This window comes from Nicotiana tabacum, chromosome 23, assembly GCF_000715075.1.
Source record: "Nicotiana tabacum cultivar K326 chromosome 23, ASM71507v2, whole genome shotgun sequence".
Lineage (NCBI taxonomy): Eukaryota > Viridiplantae > Streptophyta > Magnoliopsida > Solanales > Solanaceae > Nicotiana > Nicotiana tabacum.
This window is the reverse complement of record NC_134102.1, coordinates 8,063,641-8,079,854: the sequence shown is the minus strand read 5'-3', so window position 1 is coordinate 8,079,854 and position 16,214 is coordinate 8,063,641. Positions and strand designations below refer to the sequence as shown.

At 35.2% G+C, this 16,214-nt stretch overlaps 1 protein-coding gene across 1 annotated transcript; it reads right to left on the bottom strand.

Moving 5' to 3' along the window:
- Positions 1 to 8,065: 8,065 nt before the first annotated feature.
- On the bottom strand, positions 8,066 to 12,063 carry LOC107820862 (UDP-glycosyltransferase 91A1-like). Its single transcript, XM_016647217.2, has 3 exons — positions 11,311 to 12,063; positions 9,865 to 10,095; positions 8,066 to 8,811 (listed from the first exon to the last, which is right to left on the bottom strand). Exons 1-3 carry the CDS (start codon positions 11,903 to 11,905, stop codon positions 8,219 to 8,221), a joined length of 1,419 nt encoding a protein of 472 aa, XP_016502703.2. The 5' UTR covers positions 11,906 to 12,063; the 3' UTR covers positions 8,066 to 8,218.
- Between the last annotated feature and the right edge of the window lie 4,151 nt (positions 12,064 to 16,214).

Here is a 16,214-nt window from a genome sequence, read left to right as displayed (position 1 = left end):
ACAATAGTTCCAAATCTTAAGGGAATTTTCCCCCACACAAAGTTAGGCAAGCCACTTACCCCGAGTCAAGCTCAATTAATCGATCACAATGCCTTTCCCACGAATATCCGGCTCCGAATGGCCCAAATCTAGCCAAAAGCAATTACACAATGTAAATATAACTACAAGTAACTAATTTAACTAATTAATTCGAAGCTAAAACGTGAAATTAGGAAAAACGCCCTAAAAGTCTCCCGGGCCCACGCCTCGGAATCGGGTAAAAATTATAAATTACGAACACCCATTTACTCACGAGTCTAACCATACCAAATTTATCAAAATCCGACTTCGAATCGACATTCAACTCTCAAAACCCATTTTATGAAGATTCTACTATTTTCTCCAATTTTACACCCCAATGTACGAATCAAATGATGAAATCAGTGATATAATCATGTATTTTAGCCAAAACTAAATTAGAATCACTTACCTCATTGGTTTTCTTGGAAATCCCTCGAAATATCGTCAAAACCCGAGCTCTCTAGGTCAAAATATGAAAATAAAACCCTGAATCTCATATTTATAATGCATTTCTCGGATTCCAATTTCGCTGACCGTGAAAAACTCACCGCCCCCGCGAACCGCAGTTCGCGGAATTTCCACCGCGGCCGCGAAAAGCATTCCGCTGACCGCAAAACTTTTTTGCCCCGCGGAATTCCACCGTTGTCCGCGGAATTTTCGCCGCCCCCGCAAACTTTCACTGTTGACGCGAAATTCCGCCGCGGTCCGCGTTCCCAACTTCAAAGACCAATACCTGAACATCAGTAGTCTTTTCAACAGTGTTTTCAACAGCTAATTTCATCCGATAACCATTCTAAACATACCCTAGACCCTCGGGACCTTAATCAAACATTCCTAAAATATCATTGAAGCTTAGTCGAATCTTCGAATCACTCAAAACAACATCAAAATACCTAATTACCCTCGAATTCAAACTCAAAGAATTTGAAACTTCTAAATTCGACAATCGATGCCGAAACTAACCAAACCACGTCGATTGACCACAAATTTCGCACACAAGTTATATTAAATATTACGGACCTACTCCAACTTCCGGAATCGAATTCCGACCCCGATATCAAAATTTTCACTACCGGTCCAAAACTCCAAAAATTCGACTTTCAAGAATTTAAGCCTAAATAAGTTACGGACCTCCAAAACACAATCCGGGCGCGCCCCTAAGTCCAAAATCACCTAATAGAGCTCGGAACCGACGAAAATTCCATTCCGGGACCGTCTTCACACAGTTCTGACTACGGTCCAAATTTTAAGACTTAAGTTCTCATTTAGGGACTAAGTGTCCCAAAATACTCCGAAACTCAAAACCAATCATCCTGACAGGTCACAATAATAGAAATAGATATGGGGAAAGCAGTTAATAGGGGTTCGGGGCTCTAACTCTCAAAACGACCGAGATACGCCCAAATACAGAGCAAAATAAGAGGACACATAAGAATATGTAGAGCCTGGGTCAAATAATACCGACGCATCTCTATGACAGACCAGAACAATACCTGTAATGACAGAATCAAAAGCAACTGCCTCTGTATGAGCAGGAATTACATAATATCTGGCCTGGCCTCCCTCTCTAGGGTGACCTCTACCTCCCCGACCTCTACCTCGAGCTGGTTGAGCAGGTGGGGTGGCAGCTGGTGCTGTAATCATAGCCTGAGGACCCGGTGGAGCACGCTGTGGGTAAAAAGTCTGTGGAGGTGCACCCCTCCTAATCCTGGGCAATCCCTCACCATGTGGCGAGTGTCGTCACACTCAAAACAAGCTCTGGGAGGGCGTGGCTGCTGTGACTGGCTCGGGCCAGGTCTGCTGGATTGGCCGCTAGGAGCACCCCGTGCAGGGGGCACACTAGATACTGGCGGTGCATAATAAGGCTCCTGGGGTCTAGAAGGAGCTGGAACACCGCTGGAGGTTGGAAGAGCTGAATGAACGGGGTGGCTCACATAACCACTACCATGGAGAGCTGCTGGGGCACGAGCTCCAGAATAATAACCAGCCTCTCGAGACCTCTTGGCCTCCCTCTTCTCTCTATCCCGGGCAAACATGCCCTCGAATCTTCTGGCAATACCCACAACCTGATGATAAGAAATATCCATATCCAATTCCCTGGCCATACTACTTCGGATGTTAGGATGGAGACCCTCAATAAACCGTCGGACCCTCTCTCGAACTGTGGCAACTAAGGCCGGTTCTTGTCAGGCCAAATCACTGAAGCAAACTGCATACTCTGACACAGTCATAGCACCCTAGCGCAATTGCTCAAACTCCGCGTGCCATGAGTCCCTGAGGCTCTGAGGGACATACTCTCTCAAAAATATGTCCGAGAACTGAGTCCATGTAAGTGAAGCTGCCTCAGCCGGACTACTCAACTCATAAGCACGCCACCACTGATAGGCTGCTCCTCTAAGCTGGAATATGGTAAAAGAAACCCCGCTCGTCTCTGCTATGCCTATAGTACGAAGAATACGATGATACTCCTCCAAAAAACCCTGAGCATCATCTGTAGCCAATCCGCTGAAAGTAGGTGGGTGGTACTTCTTGTACCTCTTAAGTCTAAGCTGCTCCGCCTCAGAAGCTGCTGCCCTAACCTCGGGCTGAGCTGGAGCTATCGGCTGCATTGGTATAATCTCTGGAACCTGGTCGACCTGAACCCGCTTCTCTGGAGTACCGGCGATGGGAGTCTGTGCTCCTCCCCCAGCCTGAGATGTGGCAGGAGCAAGTGGAATCAATCCAGCCTGAGCTAAAGTGCTGAACATGCTCAGAAACTGGGGAAGAGTCTCCCGGAGGGCTGGTGCAGCAACATGTATCTCAAGTGTCTGCCCTCTAGCTTGAGCTACTGGGGGCTCCTCTGTAGCAGCTTGTGCGGGTGCTCTGGCTGCACCACGTGGACGTCCTCGGCCTCAATCCCGGCCCCGGCCTTTTGCGGCTCTAGCAGAGGGCGCGGGTGCCTGTTCATCAGATCCGCTTGTACGTGTCCTCCCCATCTGTGAGAGAATAGAATACAGAAATTTAGAATCTCTAAAGTCATCAAATTTTTGCACGACAAGGAATCAAAGTTGTGAAATTTTCCTAAAAATTTCATAGCCTCCCGAATATAAGTACGGACGTCTCTGTACCGATCTGCGAGACTCTAATAAATCGGTTTGTGACTCACGACACCTACGAACCTAGAGCTTTGATACCAACTTATCACGACCCAATTTCCCCTCCGTGTGATGTCGTGACGACACCTAGTCTCTACAACTAGGTAAGCCTAACATTTTTGCAGAATAATAAAATAAAAATAAAAATAAAAATTTAACCAATTATTCAAAAATACACAACAAATTCCAAAACCCGGAACATCGTGAATCACAAGCTACAAAAGAAAAGATCTAGTGTCTCTATACATCGGAGTCTAACAAGGAAAAATACAGAAGATAATAGACATAGAAAAGAGTAGAAGGGGACTCCGAGGTCTGCGGACGCGACAGATATACCTTGAAGTCTCCAAAACTGTCCTGGCTCACTGATAGTGCGGATGATGAGGTGCAACTTGATCTGCACACGAAAAACATGTGAAGAGAGTAGCATGAGTACACCACAATCGGTACCCAGAAAGTGCCAAGCCCAACCTTGGTCGAGTAGTGATGAAGTCGGGTCAGGGCCCTACTGGTAAATATATAATAAAATAATATAGGGTGTAACACCGCAATAAAATAAAGGCTGAGATTTAACAACAATAAAATCATAGAAGGTAACAGCTCAGTACACAGAAATACAACAGGGGATCTCTCGAGATACCGTCTCGTAGTCCCAAACGTAAATGAGCTCAATACCTCTCGGTCATAGAGTGATTTTGCCCAGTTTGGCTTTCTCAAGCCCAAATGCGTATCAAGCCAAATAGTTGATATGAGCTCAAGTCGGGTTTTTCCTATCTCCAGTTCAAACCCTTTAATTAGGCTAGTCAAAACCTTGAATAGCCCAATGTTTTCATAGCCAAATAAATAATTAAGACACGTAGACATGTTATATTAGACTAAACATGATAGCTACACATATTGGAATAACTCAATTAAGAATGAAAATAGATTAGTACTCATTAAAATGGTATAACTCAAAATAACAGGAAAACATGTTGCTGCTCGGTAAGAAAATCGGGTTTTACCACAACTAGCCCGTATACGTACTCGTCATCTCATGTGCACGGCGCTCACATAACACAATAGTTCCAAATTTTAAGGGGATTTACCCCACACAAAGTTAGGCAAGCCACTTACCCCGAGTCAAGCTCAATTAATCGATCACAATGCCTTTCCCACGAATATTCGGCTCCGAATGGCCCAAATCTAGCCAAAAGCAATTACACAATGTAAATATAACTACAAGTAACTAATTTAACTAATTAATTCGAAGCTAAAACGTGAAATTAGGAAAAATGCCCTAAAAGTCTCCCCAGGCCCACGTCTCAAAATCGGGTAAAATTACAAATTACGAACACCCATTCACTTACGAGTCCAACCATACTAAAATTTTTAAAATACGACTTCGAATCGACATTCAACTCTCAAAACCCATTTTATGAAGTTTCTATTATTTTCTCCAATTTTTCACCCCAAAGTACGAATCAAATGATGAAATCAGTGATATAATCATGTATTTTAGCCAAAACTGAATTAGAATTACTTACCCCGTTGGTTTTTGTGGAAATCCCTCGAAATATCGTCAAAATATGAAAATAAAACCCTGAATCTCGTATTTATAGTGCACTCCTCGGATTCCAATTTCGCTGACCACGAAAAACTCATCGCCCCCGCGAACCGCGGTCCGCGGAATTTCCACTGCGGCTGCAAAAAGCATTCCGCTGAACGCGGAACTTTTCCGCCCCCGCGGAATTCCACCGCTGTCCGCGGAATTTCCGCCTCCCCTGACAACTTCCACCGCTGACGCGTAATTCCGCCGCGGTCCGCGTTCCCAACTTGAGAGACCAATACCTGAACACCAGCAGTCTTTTCAACAGCTAATTTCATCTGATAACCATTCTAAATACACCTGAGGCCCTCGGGACCTCAACCAAATATACCAACCATTCCTAAAACATCATTCAAGCTTAGTCGAATCTTCGAATCACTCAAAACAATATCAAAATACCAAATTACCCTCGGATTCAAACTCAAAGAACTTGAAACTTCTAAATTCGACAACCGATGCCGAAACCAAGCAAACCACGTCGATTGATCCCAAATTTTGCACACAAGTTATATTAAATATTAAGGACCTACTCCAACTTTCGGAATCGGATTCCGACCCCTATATCAAAATTTTCACTACTGGTCCAAAACTTCAAAAATTCGACTTTCGCCAATTTAAGCCTAAATAAGCTACGGACCTCCAAAACACAATCCGGACACGCCCCTAAGTCCAAAATCACCTAACGGAGTTAACGAAACCGACGAAAATTCTATTACGGGACCGTCTTCACATAGTTCCGACTACAATCTAAATTATAAGACTTATGTTCTCATTTAGGGACTAAGTGTCCCAAAATACTCCGAAACTCAAAACCAATCATCCCGACATGTCACAATAACAGAAATAGATATGGGGAAAGCAGTTAATAGGGGTTCGGGGCTCTAACTCTCAAAATGAACTATGACTGCTTTAGGGAAATAAAGTATCACTGCTTACACATAATAATCAAGATACTAACATGAGCTTTATTAGCGAGCACATTATGTCCTTGTGCTATCCCGATTTTCATGAGTGTTTTTGAGAATAAGCCCAATTCTCATAGGAAGCGACTTACTTCCACACTCACATATGTAAAATGTGTCAAGGATGCTTCTGTAACTCTAATACCCCACTCATACGAGCTACAGATTTTCATTAAGAGTTAATAAAACTCAATCTCGCAAACATTACAAGATAAATGCATTCACACCATAGGGATGGAACAATAATAAATGTAATAATGCATTTCAAACCAAGCCATCATATGATTCATTCTTCCCATTGAACCTGGTTATAGAATCTCTAGTCCACAAGTTGATATGACTTATGAGTGACTTATGAGTTTATGGGCTTCGATCTCATCCCCTCGATGTACTCCAGACCCTTTTCTGTTGCCAAGGCCTTGGTTAGTGGATCTGCAAAATTATCACATAATCAACATTAATAGTACCACTTGTCAAATATCTCACAAAATTATATTTCTCTCCTTATAGGTCTGGACTTACCGTTGTAATAACAGTTTTGTACTTTACCAATAGCAGCGGTGCTATCACAATAAATTAAAAGAAGGAATTGGTTTTTTTTAAAATAAAGAATTTAAAATAATAAATCTCTCAATCAATTCGCTTCTTCACTAGCTGAAGCTAAAGCAATTAGTTCAGCCTCTATGGTAATTTTTATTTAACTTTCAACAAATAGCACTACCTCCCAAAAATAAAAATATAACTTGTAGTAGAACATGAATCACCAGATAAAGTATTCCAATCTGCATCAGAAAAGCCTTCAAGTACAACAGGATATCTTTTATAAAATAAGCCATAGATTTTTGTACCAAGCAAATACCTCATAACTCTTGGTATGGCATTTGGCTTGCTTGTAAACCTGCTAAGTACTCCTACTGCGTATGCAATATATCTAGCCAAGTGCAATCAGTCACATATTCTCAAGCTTCCAATTAAGCTAAAATATTCCTTTTGATTTATCACATCATTGTCACTTTGTACAGGAAATAAGTGAACACTTGAATCAAAAGGGGTTACAACATTCTTGCCATCAATAAAATTATATTTTTGCAAATTTTCTCAATATAATGTGACTGGTCAAGGAAAATTCTATCACATGTTCTAGTAATGTTTTTTCCAAGAATGAAATTTGCCTCACCCAAATCTTTCATATCAAAATGGCTACTAAGCATGCTTTTAGTTTCTCCAATAATATTCGTGTCAACCAAATATTAATAAATCATCAATATAGAGGCAAACAACAACATATGAATTATTCCAAGACTTATGATAGATGCAGTTATCACACTCTTTTGATTTAATCAATATTCACTCATGCATGAATATTCAAAATTTTCATGCAAGAATATTTTATTTCTTTTGCCCCCACTATTTCTAGAATTATGAAAATTCATAATCATAAATAATATAATCACATAGTCATAAAAATATAAGGTAAAAAGTTTTTACCTTTTCTCCGCTTGAGCTAAACAAGTAGAAAATTTTTTACCTCTCTATGAATAGAGTGAACTTCCACCTTGATATCCGTTATTTTTTTAACTGCATAAAAAATTTGAATCTCCTTAAAATTGTTGGTGAAATTACAAATAATTACATTGAAAAATAATATGAAGAAAAATAAAAAATATTCTTCAGGTTGAGGCGCATATATCTCGCTCTCTTTAAGGAAATTCAAGCCCACTGCGGTAGTATCTTTACCGGTCCAGCAGTAATACTCTTGACTTGTCCCCTCCAGGATATAACAACCCGACAACGTCGTATGACTCGAACAAACTCTGGACAAGTTGTTAAGTTCAAAGCTCCACCAAAATGAACACCCTTCAACAAAAATAATATTCTCTTTTGTAGAGAATAAGTTGGAGACTTAGATTTTCTCCTTCTCTTTAACTCTCTTTTTCACTACACCAAGTTTACATTTTTCATACACACTACCATACTTTCACACACCAAATACAAGGAAGAAACACCATTATTTATAGGTGTAGAATCTCTTCCATAAAATAAATAATAAGGTAGTGGAATAATAAAATTGTAGAACATGGTTGGTGGTTATAAAATTTAATCTTTAGTGAGTAATTAGTGGTAGATTATGGCATTAATAATTTTATGAGTTACACCAAAATAATGACCACTTTCTTTTCAATTTATAAACACTATCTCACACAAAAATACATAGTAGGACACAACTTTTTTATATTAGATTGCCAATTCAGTCCATATTTCCCATTGAGAATCTAAATTTTCCTGCTAATTAAGACTCCAGCGTCTATTTATTTTATAACTTTTACATAACATATATAAAGGTGCAGCATAGCCATAAGCCAGGGAAAAGGGTGCAAGAGACATAATATCCGACTAATCCAAATACATCAAAGAGTAAAGCGCTCCCTATCAAGAAGTTTTCCTTCTGAAACTCGAACCTGAATCAATCTCACCTAATTGCTTTCTCTTCTTTGAAACCTTTTGTGACTCTGTAGATAAGCCAACAAATTATCCACAAAACGTTGTTGTACATCCTTACTACAAGACTCTTTCATCTCTTTAACATTTTGGCTATAAATTTTTCCTTTTTCCTCCACCATTACCAGCCTCAGAGATTTAGCCACACATTCTTTAGTAAATGATCCATCCAATTCATTTCTAAAAATTGGATATCCCAATTTCTTCTCAGTCAAGTGGCTACAAATCATCCCTTGATCGCCTAAAAAAGGCAATAATATCAACGGTTTCTCAAATTGTACTGCCTCTATTACTGAACTCCATCCAGAATGCGTCAAGAATCCACCTATTGATTCGTGATTCAGTAATTTTAATTGAGGTGCCCAACTCGTACATATAAATCCACGTCCTTTTGTTCTCTCTTCGAATTGTTCAGGTAACTCGATCACTTTTGAATCTGCACATCCACGTTGTTTTCTAAACACCCAAAAGAAAGGCAAGTTTGAAAGTTCTAAACCTAATGCTATGATTGTTAGTTCATCTTGGCTTGGCTTTGTCTCGCTCCCAAATGCAATATAAACTACTGAACCTGTTAGAATAATAGAGTAACAAAAATAAGAACAAAGAGATATTATCTGTATACTTTAAGAAAATATAGACAAGTATACAAGTCGTATACATACTGCAAATTATAGCCATTGATTAGAGAAGACCTGAATTCATAAAACTGAAAGAATGGTATAATTTAGAATAGCCTTCTTATTTCATAAACAAACATGTAAAATATAGACAAGGATACGAGTCGTATACATACTGCAAATTATAGCCATTGATTAGAGAAGACCTGAATTTATAAAACTGAAAGAATGGTATTTAGAATAGCCTTCTTATGTCATAAACAAACATGTCCAAATTAAAGTTAAAACTTAAATTTATTTTTTCAATTCAAATTCAAGTTCTAAATAAAATAGAAATATCAAGTCTTTTAATGGATAAAGCTGTTCATCAGTTTTGCCTCTCGATGCTAGATAATTCACTTCCCCCTATCCTAATTATGTGATGTATTATTTTTGAAGAATTAACCCAAATAGCCACCCACCTAACAGGTTAAACTAAAATAGCCGGTGAAGGTACATATGCATAATTTATGTATTATGAATGTATAATTGTGTATAATAAATGTTTAATTTACATATATGGCTAGAAAAAATAAATAATGAATATGGCCGGCTATTTGTGTAAAAATCCCCTTTTTCTGTAAAAAAAAAAAAAGAATAAAATCTTTTTGTCTTTAGAAACAATATAACTTTAAACTTTTTATTTTATCTTTAATGAGATGATTTATAATCATACAAATATCTATAGTTTGTTTTGAACCAAAAAATTTAAAAAGTTTTTCTTTCTTAAATTTCATGCTCAATCAAAGTACATACATAAAAGGGATCTTTACATAAATAGCGGGTTGGATTCAGTGTTTACTATTCCTAGCCAGTATACATAGATTATGCATTGACTATATATCGTTATACACACACATATATATATATAGCTATTTTTATTTTAAGCGATTGTATGATCGGCTATTTAAGTTAATTCTTCTACATAAAATGAGATGGAAGGAGTACAGTCTATGTGAGAGTACCTTTTTGTTGCATATCTAGCCATGCTTTCATCTCTAGCCATGTTTCATTGTTATCTTCTTCTCCATCATCATAGCTAGTTGTGGGAAGCAAACCAATTGGAATAATTGGTTTCTCGTAAATGTTTTCTATGACTTGTAACCACTCGCCTTCGAACTCGTAACAACTCCTTATTGCCACTACATCAACGCCTTTCACGGTCACTGCGAGGCGATAAATATCGGAAACATTTCCTGTCGGAACAAAATTTTAAAATAAAAATTATCTTCTTTCAGAATCTATCATGTTAAATTATCAACAAAAATTTTCTTCTTTCAAATAACGTTATAACACATAGTTACATTTTTTTTCTAATTTAGTCCACTACTAAACTAAAAATTACGCCAAACTATCTACACATAAAAACATATATATACTTTATGAGGCGCTTTAGATCCATTTAACGTTAAACTGTGGTATTAACTCAGTATACCGCTTTAAATCTGAGTCAACCTTTTCCTATAACAATAATATAGGAACAAGAAATAAGCTCAATGCATCACATCCGTCGCAGCAGAACCCGATCCAACCTCTATATCGCTGTGGCATGCAATCCGGTCCAATCTTAATACGGTTGTGGTGTGCAACCCAATCCAAATCTTAACACCGTTGCAGCATGCAACCCGATCCAAACCTCAATACCAATCCATATGGAAACACCCATCAAACAACATGGCAAGGAATATAACATAATACCGTGGAGAAAATGAGTAAGCATAATATACTAAGGATAAATATGACTAGAGCTTAGTAGCCAAACAACATTTCAAGAGACAACTCGCTCTTATATCTCATCAAGGCCCCAAGCATGGCTAATAACATGTACAAGGAGTCTCACAATCAACATAGCATACAAGAATAACACAAGAAATAAACAAAGACATGAACAAAACTACTTCTACCCACATACTTTAACACATGTTAAACGCATATACACTTGTCACCATAAGTTTAAATAATACATAGTTACATTTTTTTTTAATTTAGTCCATCATTAAAATAAAAATTATGCCAAACTATCTAGACATAAAAATAGATATATACTTTATGAGGCGTCTTAGATCCATTTAACGTTAAACCTTGGTATAACCTCAGTATACCACTTTAAATTTGAGTCAAACCTTTTACTATAACAAATAACATACAAATATTGCTAATAATGCATATACGTACATATGCAAGTCTATAAATTCTAATAACTAGAGTTATAATGGAGTGGTAAGTACTCATTTATACTTAATCAGAAATCTCGGGTTCAAGTCTTAAGTATGAAGTCATCTTTGTTAATGAGGACTTTACCCCTACGTGAGATTTTCCGGCACGAACCAAAATTTAGTCGGATCCTAATGCAGGTACGAAAACATTGGATGTAAACAAAAAACAAAGATCTATAAATTCTAAAACATTACCTCCATCTATGACCAAGTCATTGAACATACGTTGAATCTGATAAAAACTTGGCCTTACATTGGTTTCAAAAGTTACCCATTTAGGTTTCACTGTAAAATCTTCAGGCTTAACACGATCATTATCTCCATTTATAATACTAGAAGGAATTCCCCCCAGACTTAAACAAGTTGCAGGAAATATGCTGAAATAAATAGTGGGGATTTGTAATTTTTCAGTAATTGGAACTAACCAATAAGAAGCAAAATCTTGAATTACAAAATCAGGGTAAATGGATTCTATTAATTTGGGCATGGATTCTTGGAGTCTGTCAAAGGCAATTTTGAGGTACCTAACTTTATTATAAGGTAAATCACTTGTAGCTTCTGCATTTTCAGGGAGATTTTCAACATGGGGTAATTGAAGAGTAATAAATTCTATATGGGGTTTGAAATTTGGAGGCAATTTAGGGAGTCGTTGGATGTTTTTTGGAGTGGAAAAAAAGGAGATTTTGTGACCTTTTTCAGCTAAGAGTTTAGCTAGTTCTACGTATGGTATCATGTGACCAAAAGCTAACCAAGGAAACATGAAAAAATGAAAGTTCTTGACATCCGACATTGTTTTAGAGTTTGAGATTCAAAGTACAAAATGATATGAGGATTTTGTTGAAATTTAAGGTTGTGTTGTAAAAGTTATTGGTGAGAGGTAGCCGTTGCTTCAAATATCAAAGGAATACTATATAGTAAAACTTAGATCTGTTCTTGGTCTGTGGAATCTTTCAGATAGTGCTTAAATGGTTGCTGTATTTTATTTTATTTTTGTTGCATTATTGATTACAAAGTGGATTACAGTTTGCACGATGGGTCAGTGTGTCAATTTAAAAAAATTTATAATAATCTTAAGCTACAGTTGTAAATGTCTTATCAATAAAATTTGGAATATTTTTGTTCTCATACAATATTTAAAATTTATTTATTATAATTGTTCTAGATTTATATATTACCCAATATAACTATATTTTCTTGCAATTTATATACAATTCATTATTAGTGTCTTAAATTGGGGAATTCAGTTACATTGTTCTCATTTTTTCTCTTCTCCTATTTCCCTATTCTCTACATCCTCTCTCCATATACAATTCATTATTAGTATCTTAAATTAGGAGATTCAATTACACTCTTTTTTTTTTCCTCTCCTCTCCTCTTTCTCTATTCTTTGTCGTCTCTCCCTACCCAAAAGCGTGGATAGTTAAATATTGAATCATGGACGCACACAGTGGCGAAATTAGAATTTTTCCCAAGATTATTCAATTTTGAAAGAAGTAAAAAAACATTCCCGACAAAGAGTGTTCAATATGTGTTATATGCCTCTAAAATGTAATATTTTACCTATATACACAATATAATTTTTTGACAAAGGATGGTCAGCTGACCACCCTTGTGACCATGTGGCTTCGCCACTGGACGCACACCTCCATGAAACTCGAAATTTAAGTAAAATTTTCAATGCCTCCACCTTCGTGGATGTAGCACCAGCGGCAGCAGCAATAGAAACTCGACGATGATAAATTGTATAGTACAACAATATACAAATTAAAAATAAAATTCCGTATAAATTTGATTCATCTACAACAACATATAAACAAAAAATAATAATAGAACTAATTATATAATATACAATTTTTTTATAACTTATTTACAACGTTCATACATCATTTTTACCTAGTTAAATACAACTACAACATCAAAAAATTTAAATAAATTTTCATACAAATTTTATACAATATGTCTTTTGTATATGATTTGTAATATTTTGATGTGGTGTGTTCTTTTTCCTCTCTGAAATTCCAATCAAAACTTCCTCTCTTAATACAATTTTAATACATACCAACAAGCTTATGTAAAAAGATAGTATTTTTAACTTAAATACAAATTTCATACAATTCATACATTATACAACAATTTTTTAACTTTCATATAACATTCAATTTTTTTTTAAAATATAACTACAACAGAATACAACTTAAATACAATTTACATACAACTTTAATACAATTTTGTATATATATTGAATGTCATGTGTCTTCTTCTTCGAGTTTCAATCTGAAATTCAGGCAAAATCAACTCTAATGTTCACCAAACACCACTCAAAATTGAGATATAAACTCCAAAGAATATTCTCAGTTATTTGTAACAACACTCAATCCAAACAAATAATATTTTTGAAAACCCAAATTCGAATTCAAAGCTTTTTAATGGTTTTCAATGATGGAGAATCAAACACCTTCAAAATTTAATGATTGACAATTTCAATTCGAACACCAATTGTGCAACATGAAAGGAAATTGCTAAGTTAAAACTCTATAGTAAAATAATTGAAATATATTGATAAATTCTCTAAAAAAAAAAAGGATAAAGTAGATGAGAAAATAGAGAAAAACAGAGAAAATCGAAGAAAAAAAAATAGAGTTGGAGAAAGAATAGAGAATGTGTGTGTTAGATAGAGAGAGAGGTGATCGAAAAGAGAGAAGGTAAAGAGAATAAAAGATATTCCTTATTCCGTTCTTAATATAAAAAAATATTTATTAATACTAATTTATATATAATTGATATATTATATATTAATTTATAATTAATTTAAAACATTAAAGGTGAGAGTAAATAAGTGTGCTTGTCCAAATCACTAGAGCTATAATAAATATGAGATGAGGATAACCATGCCTTAATATACGGGGGACTCATGGGAAATTGTGTTGGATTATTGTGAGAGATCACACTGTTATGTGTGGTTATCCAAATTTCTAGAAATTATTTTAACCGAACGTACCCTCTTTTTCTTTAACCATTCTGATTTGTTGGTGTTCGTCAATTAGATTAATTCAAATTCACCCCTCTATAATAACCTTGTTATACACATATATTAGTATTTAACGATTAAATATTTTTTGACTATTATAGATAAAACATATCCAAAAATTAAATATTTTTTCCTTTTTAATATTACATATAAAAGATTAAAAAAATATTCAAATTTAAAATTTTAAAAGATATGCATATTTCACTAGTTAAATATTAAAAAAAACTAATACATTATTAGTAAATTCATAGTTAAACGTATAAAGATTTAAACTCTGAGCCAGACAATTTAAAGTTACCTAGACAAATAAATTCTTTCAAGATTGATGGAAGAACTTTGTAATTGTAGCTTGATCATAGATTTTATTCTATTTAACAACGATATAACGCTTGAATTGGCAAAGATTCGTGTCCAAATTTTCAGCAAAAAAGTATCCAATAACTTTTCCTTGAATACAGTATAAGAGCTTAATAGTTAAATTTTCTATCTAAATATTTTTTGGAATTTGACCAATGGAAAAGATATCAAATGCACATTTTCAGACTTCAGATCTTATATTTTTTGCAAGATAGAAACTTTGTTTAATGGAAAAGATTATGTGCATATTTCTAGAATTATTATTAATAATCTTAAAGATTCTATATGGCTGTTACAGAGGGATAAATTTACAAAGAACGTTTTACTCTAAATATGGATGTTGTTGTTATGGTAAAAAACTGTTATAGAGAGGTAAAATAAAACTTAAAAAATCGATTCTGAGGAAAACTTGACTTTTATAGTGAATGGCTGCTATATAGGGATGTTGTTATAGAGAGATGTGATTGTAGTATATTATTTATTAAAACAAGAAGTATAAACTCAAAATCTTTAATCAAAAAAAAAATTCATTACTATTTTTTATTTTTTGTAATATAAAAAAAAATATGCTAGCAAACAAACTTGTCTTATAACTAGGGGTGTCAATGGATATTTAAAAATCGACTAAACCGAACGAAATGTACCGTACCGAACTATTTTTCAGGTTTTTTTAATAAAATCGTAGGTTTTAATATACATTTATAATTGTACCTATAACTAGGGTATGTTTTTTATTTTATGAAAAATAAATTGAAAAAATACTGAACTGTACCGAATAAATTTACACGTAAAAATAATTTTTATATATTAAGTTTAAAAATAATAAAGCATTAATTTTTTTCTTGGGCCGTGAAATTATGAAAATGGTTACAAGCCAACAAGTAATTAAAATCAAAATCCTAATTTTCAAACCTATTATGCTAATCCTATTAAAATTGAATTATTTACCGCATATTCACTAGCAAGACATAAGGTATTCTAGCGATTATGAGTAGCAAACTGCAATGTATTGAATATGTTTCCTTTCGGATGATTTAAATTTATCTTTTTGAATATTTAATTTTCTATAGACTTTATTCTTGAGTCCCAGATTGGTTTATATCTTTCCACTCGTGTGATTTATATTTTTTAGTATTTTCTTAGTTTCTTTTATACTATGTAGACAATAAATTTGCGTCGGGAAAATAAAATCGAGACCGAAAAATATTGCAACAATCGTAGTATTTGATTTCAAATAATTTGAGTGTACAATCTCTATGAATCCTCTAATTCTTCTTTCCAATAGTAAATAAATCCAAAGGCCTTTGAGCTTGATCTTGAATATATAGTTGTTGCCACGAATGATGATCTTGAATTCAACTAGCACGACCTTTGATTTGAACTCGTACTCCTTGAATCTTGATTTGTTCTTCGTTCTTGAGCTTGAACTTGATTTGTTCTTCGTTCTTGAGCTTGAACTCGAACTTGTGGAGGAATTTGCAGTGTTTGATCCACGAGCTCTTTCTTGCTTCTTGTTATAACTTTTGGTGTCTTTTCTGGGTTATGAAAACCCCTATTTATAGTTGTGTTGGGGAGGGGGGGGGAAGGGAAGAGTTATGATAAGAACAAACTCTTTCCGACCAATCAAATTAAAGTGTGACATGACCGCATTTGATTGGCCAGAATATGTCACTTGCACATGTGGCGCGATTTCATTGGCCTTTTAATGTGACTT

Excerpts from the sequence above, each read along its gene's own strand:
- LOC107820862 (XM_016647217.2), bottom strand. The coding sequence starts at position 11,905 with ATGTCGGATGTCAAGAACTTTCATTTTTTCATGTTTCCTTGGTTAGCT. Across the intron at positions 10,096-11,310 it reads TGACTTGGTCATAGATGGAG|GAAATGTTTCCGATATTTAT; the intron begins GTAATGTTTTAG and ends TTGTTCCGACAG. Across the intron at positions 8,812-9,864 it reads GCTAGATATGCAACAAAAAG|GTTCAGTAGTTTATATTGCA; the intron begins GTACTCTCACAT and ends TTATTCTAACAG.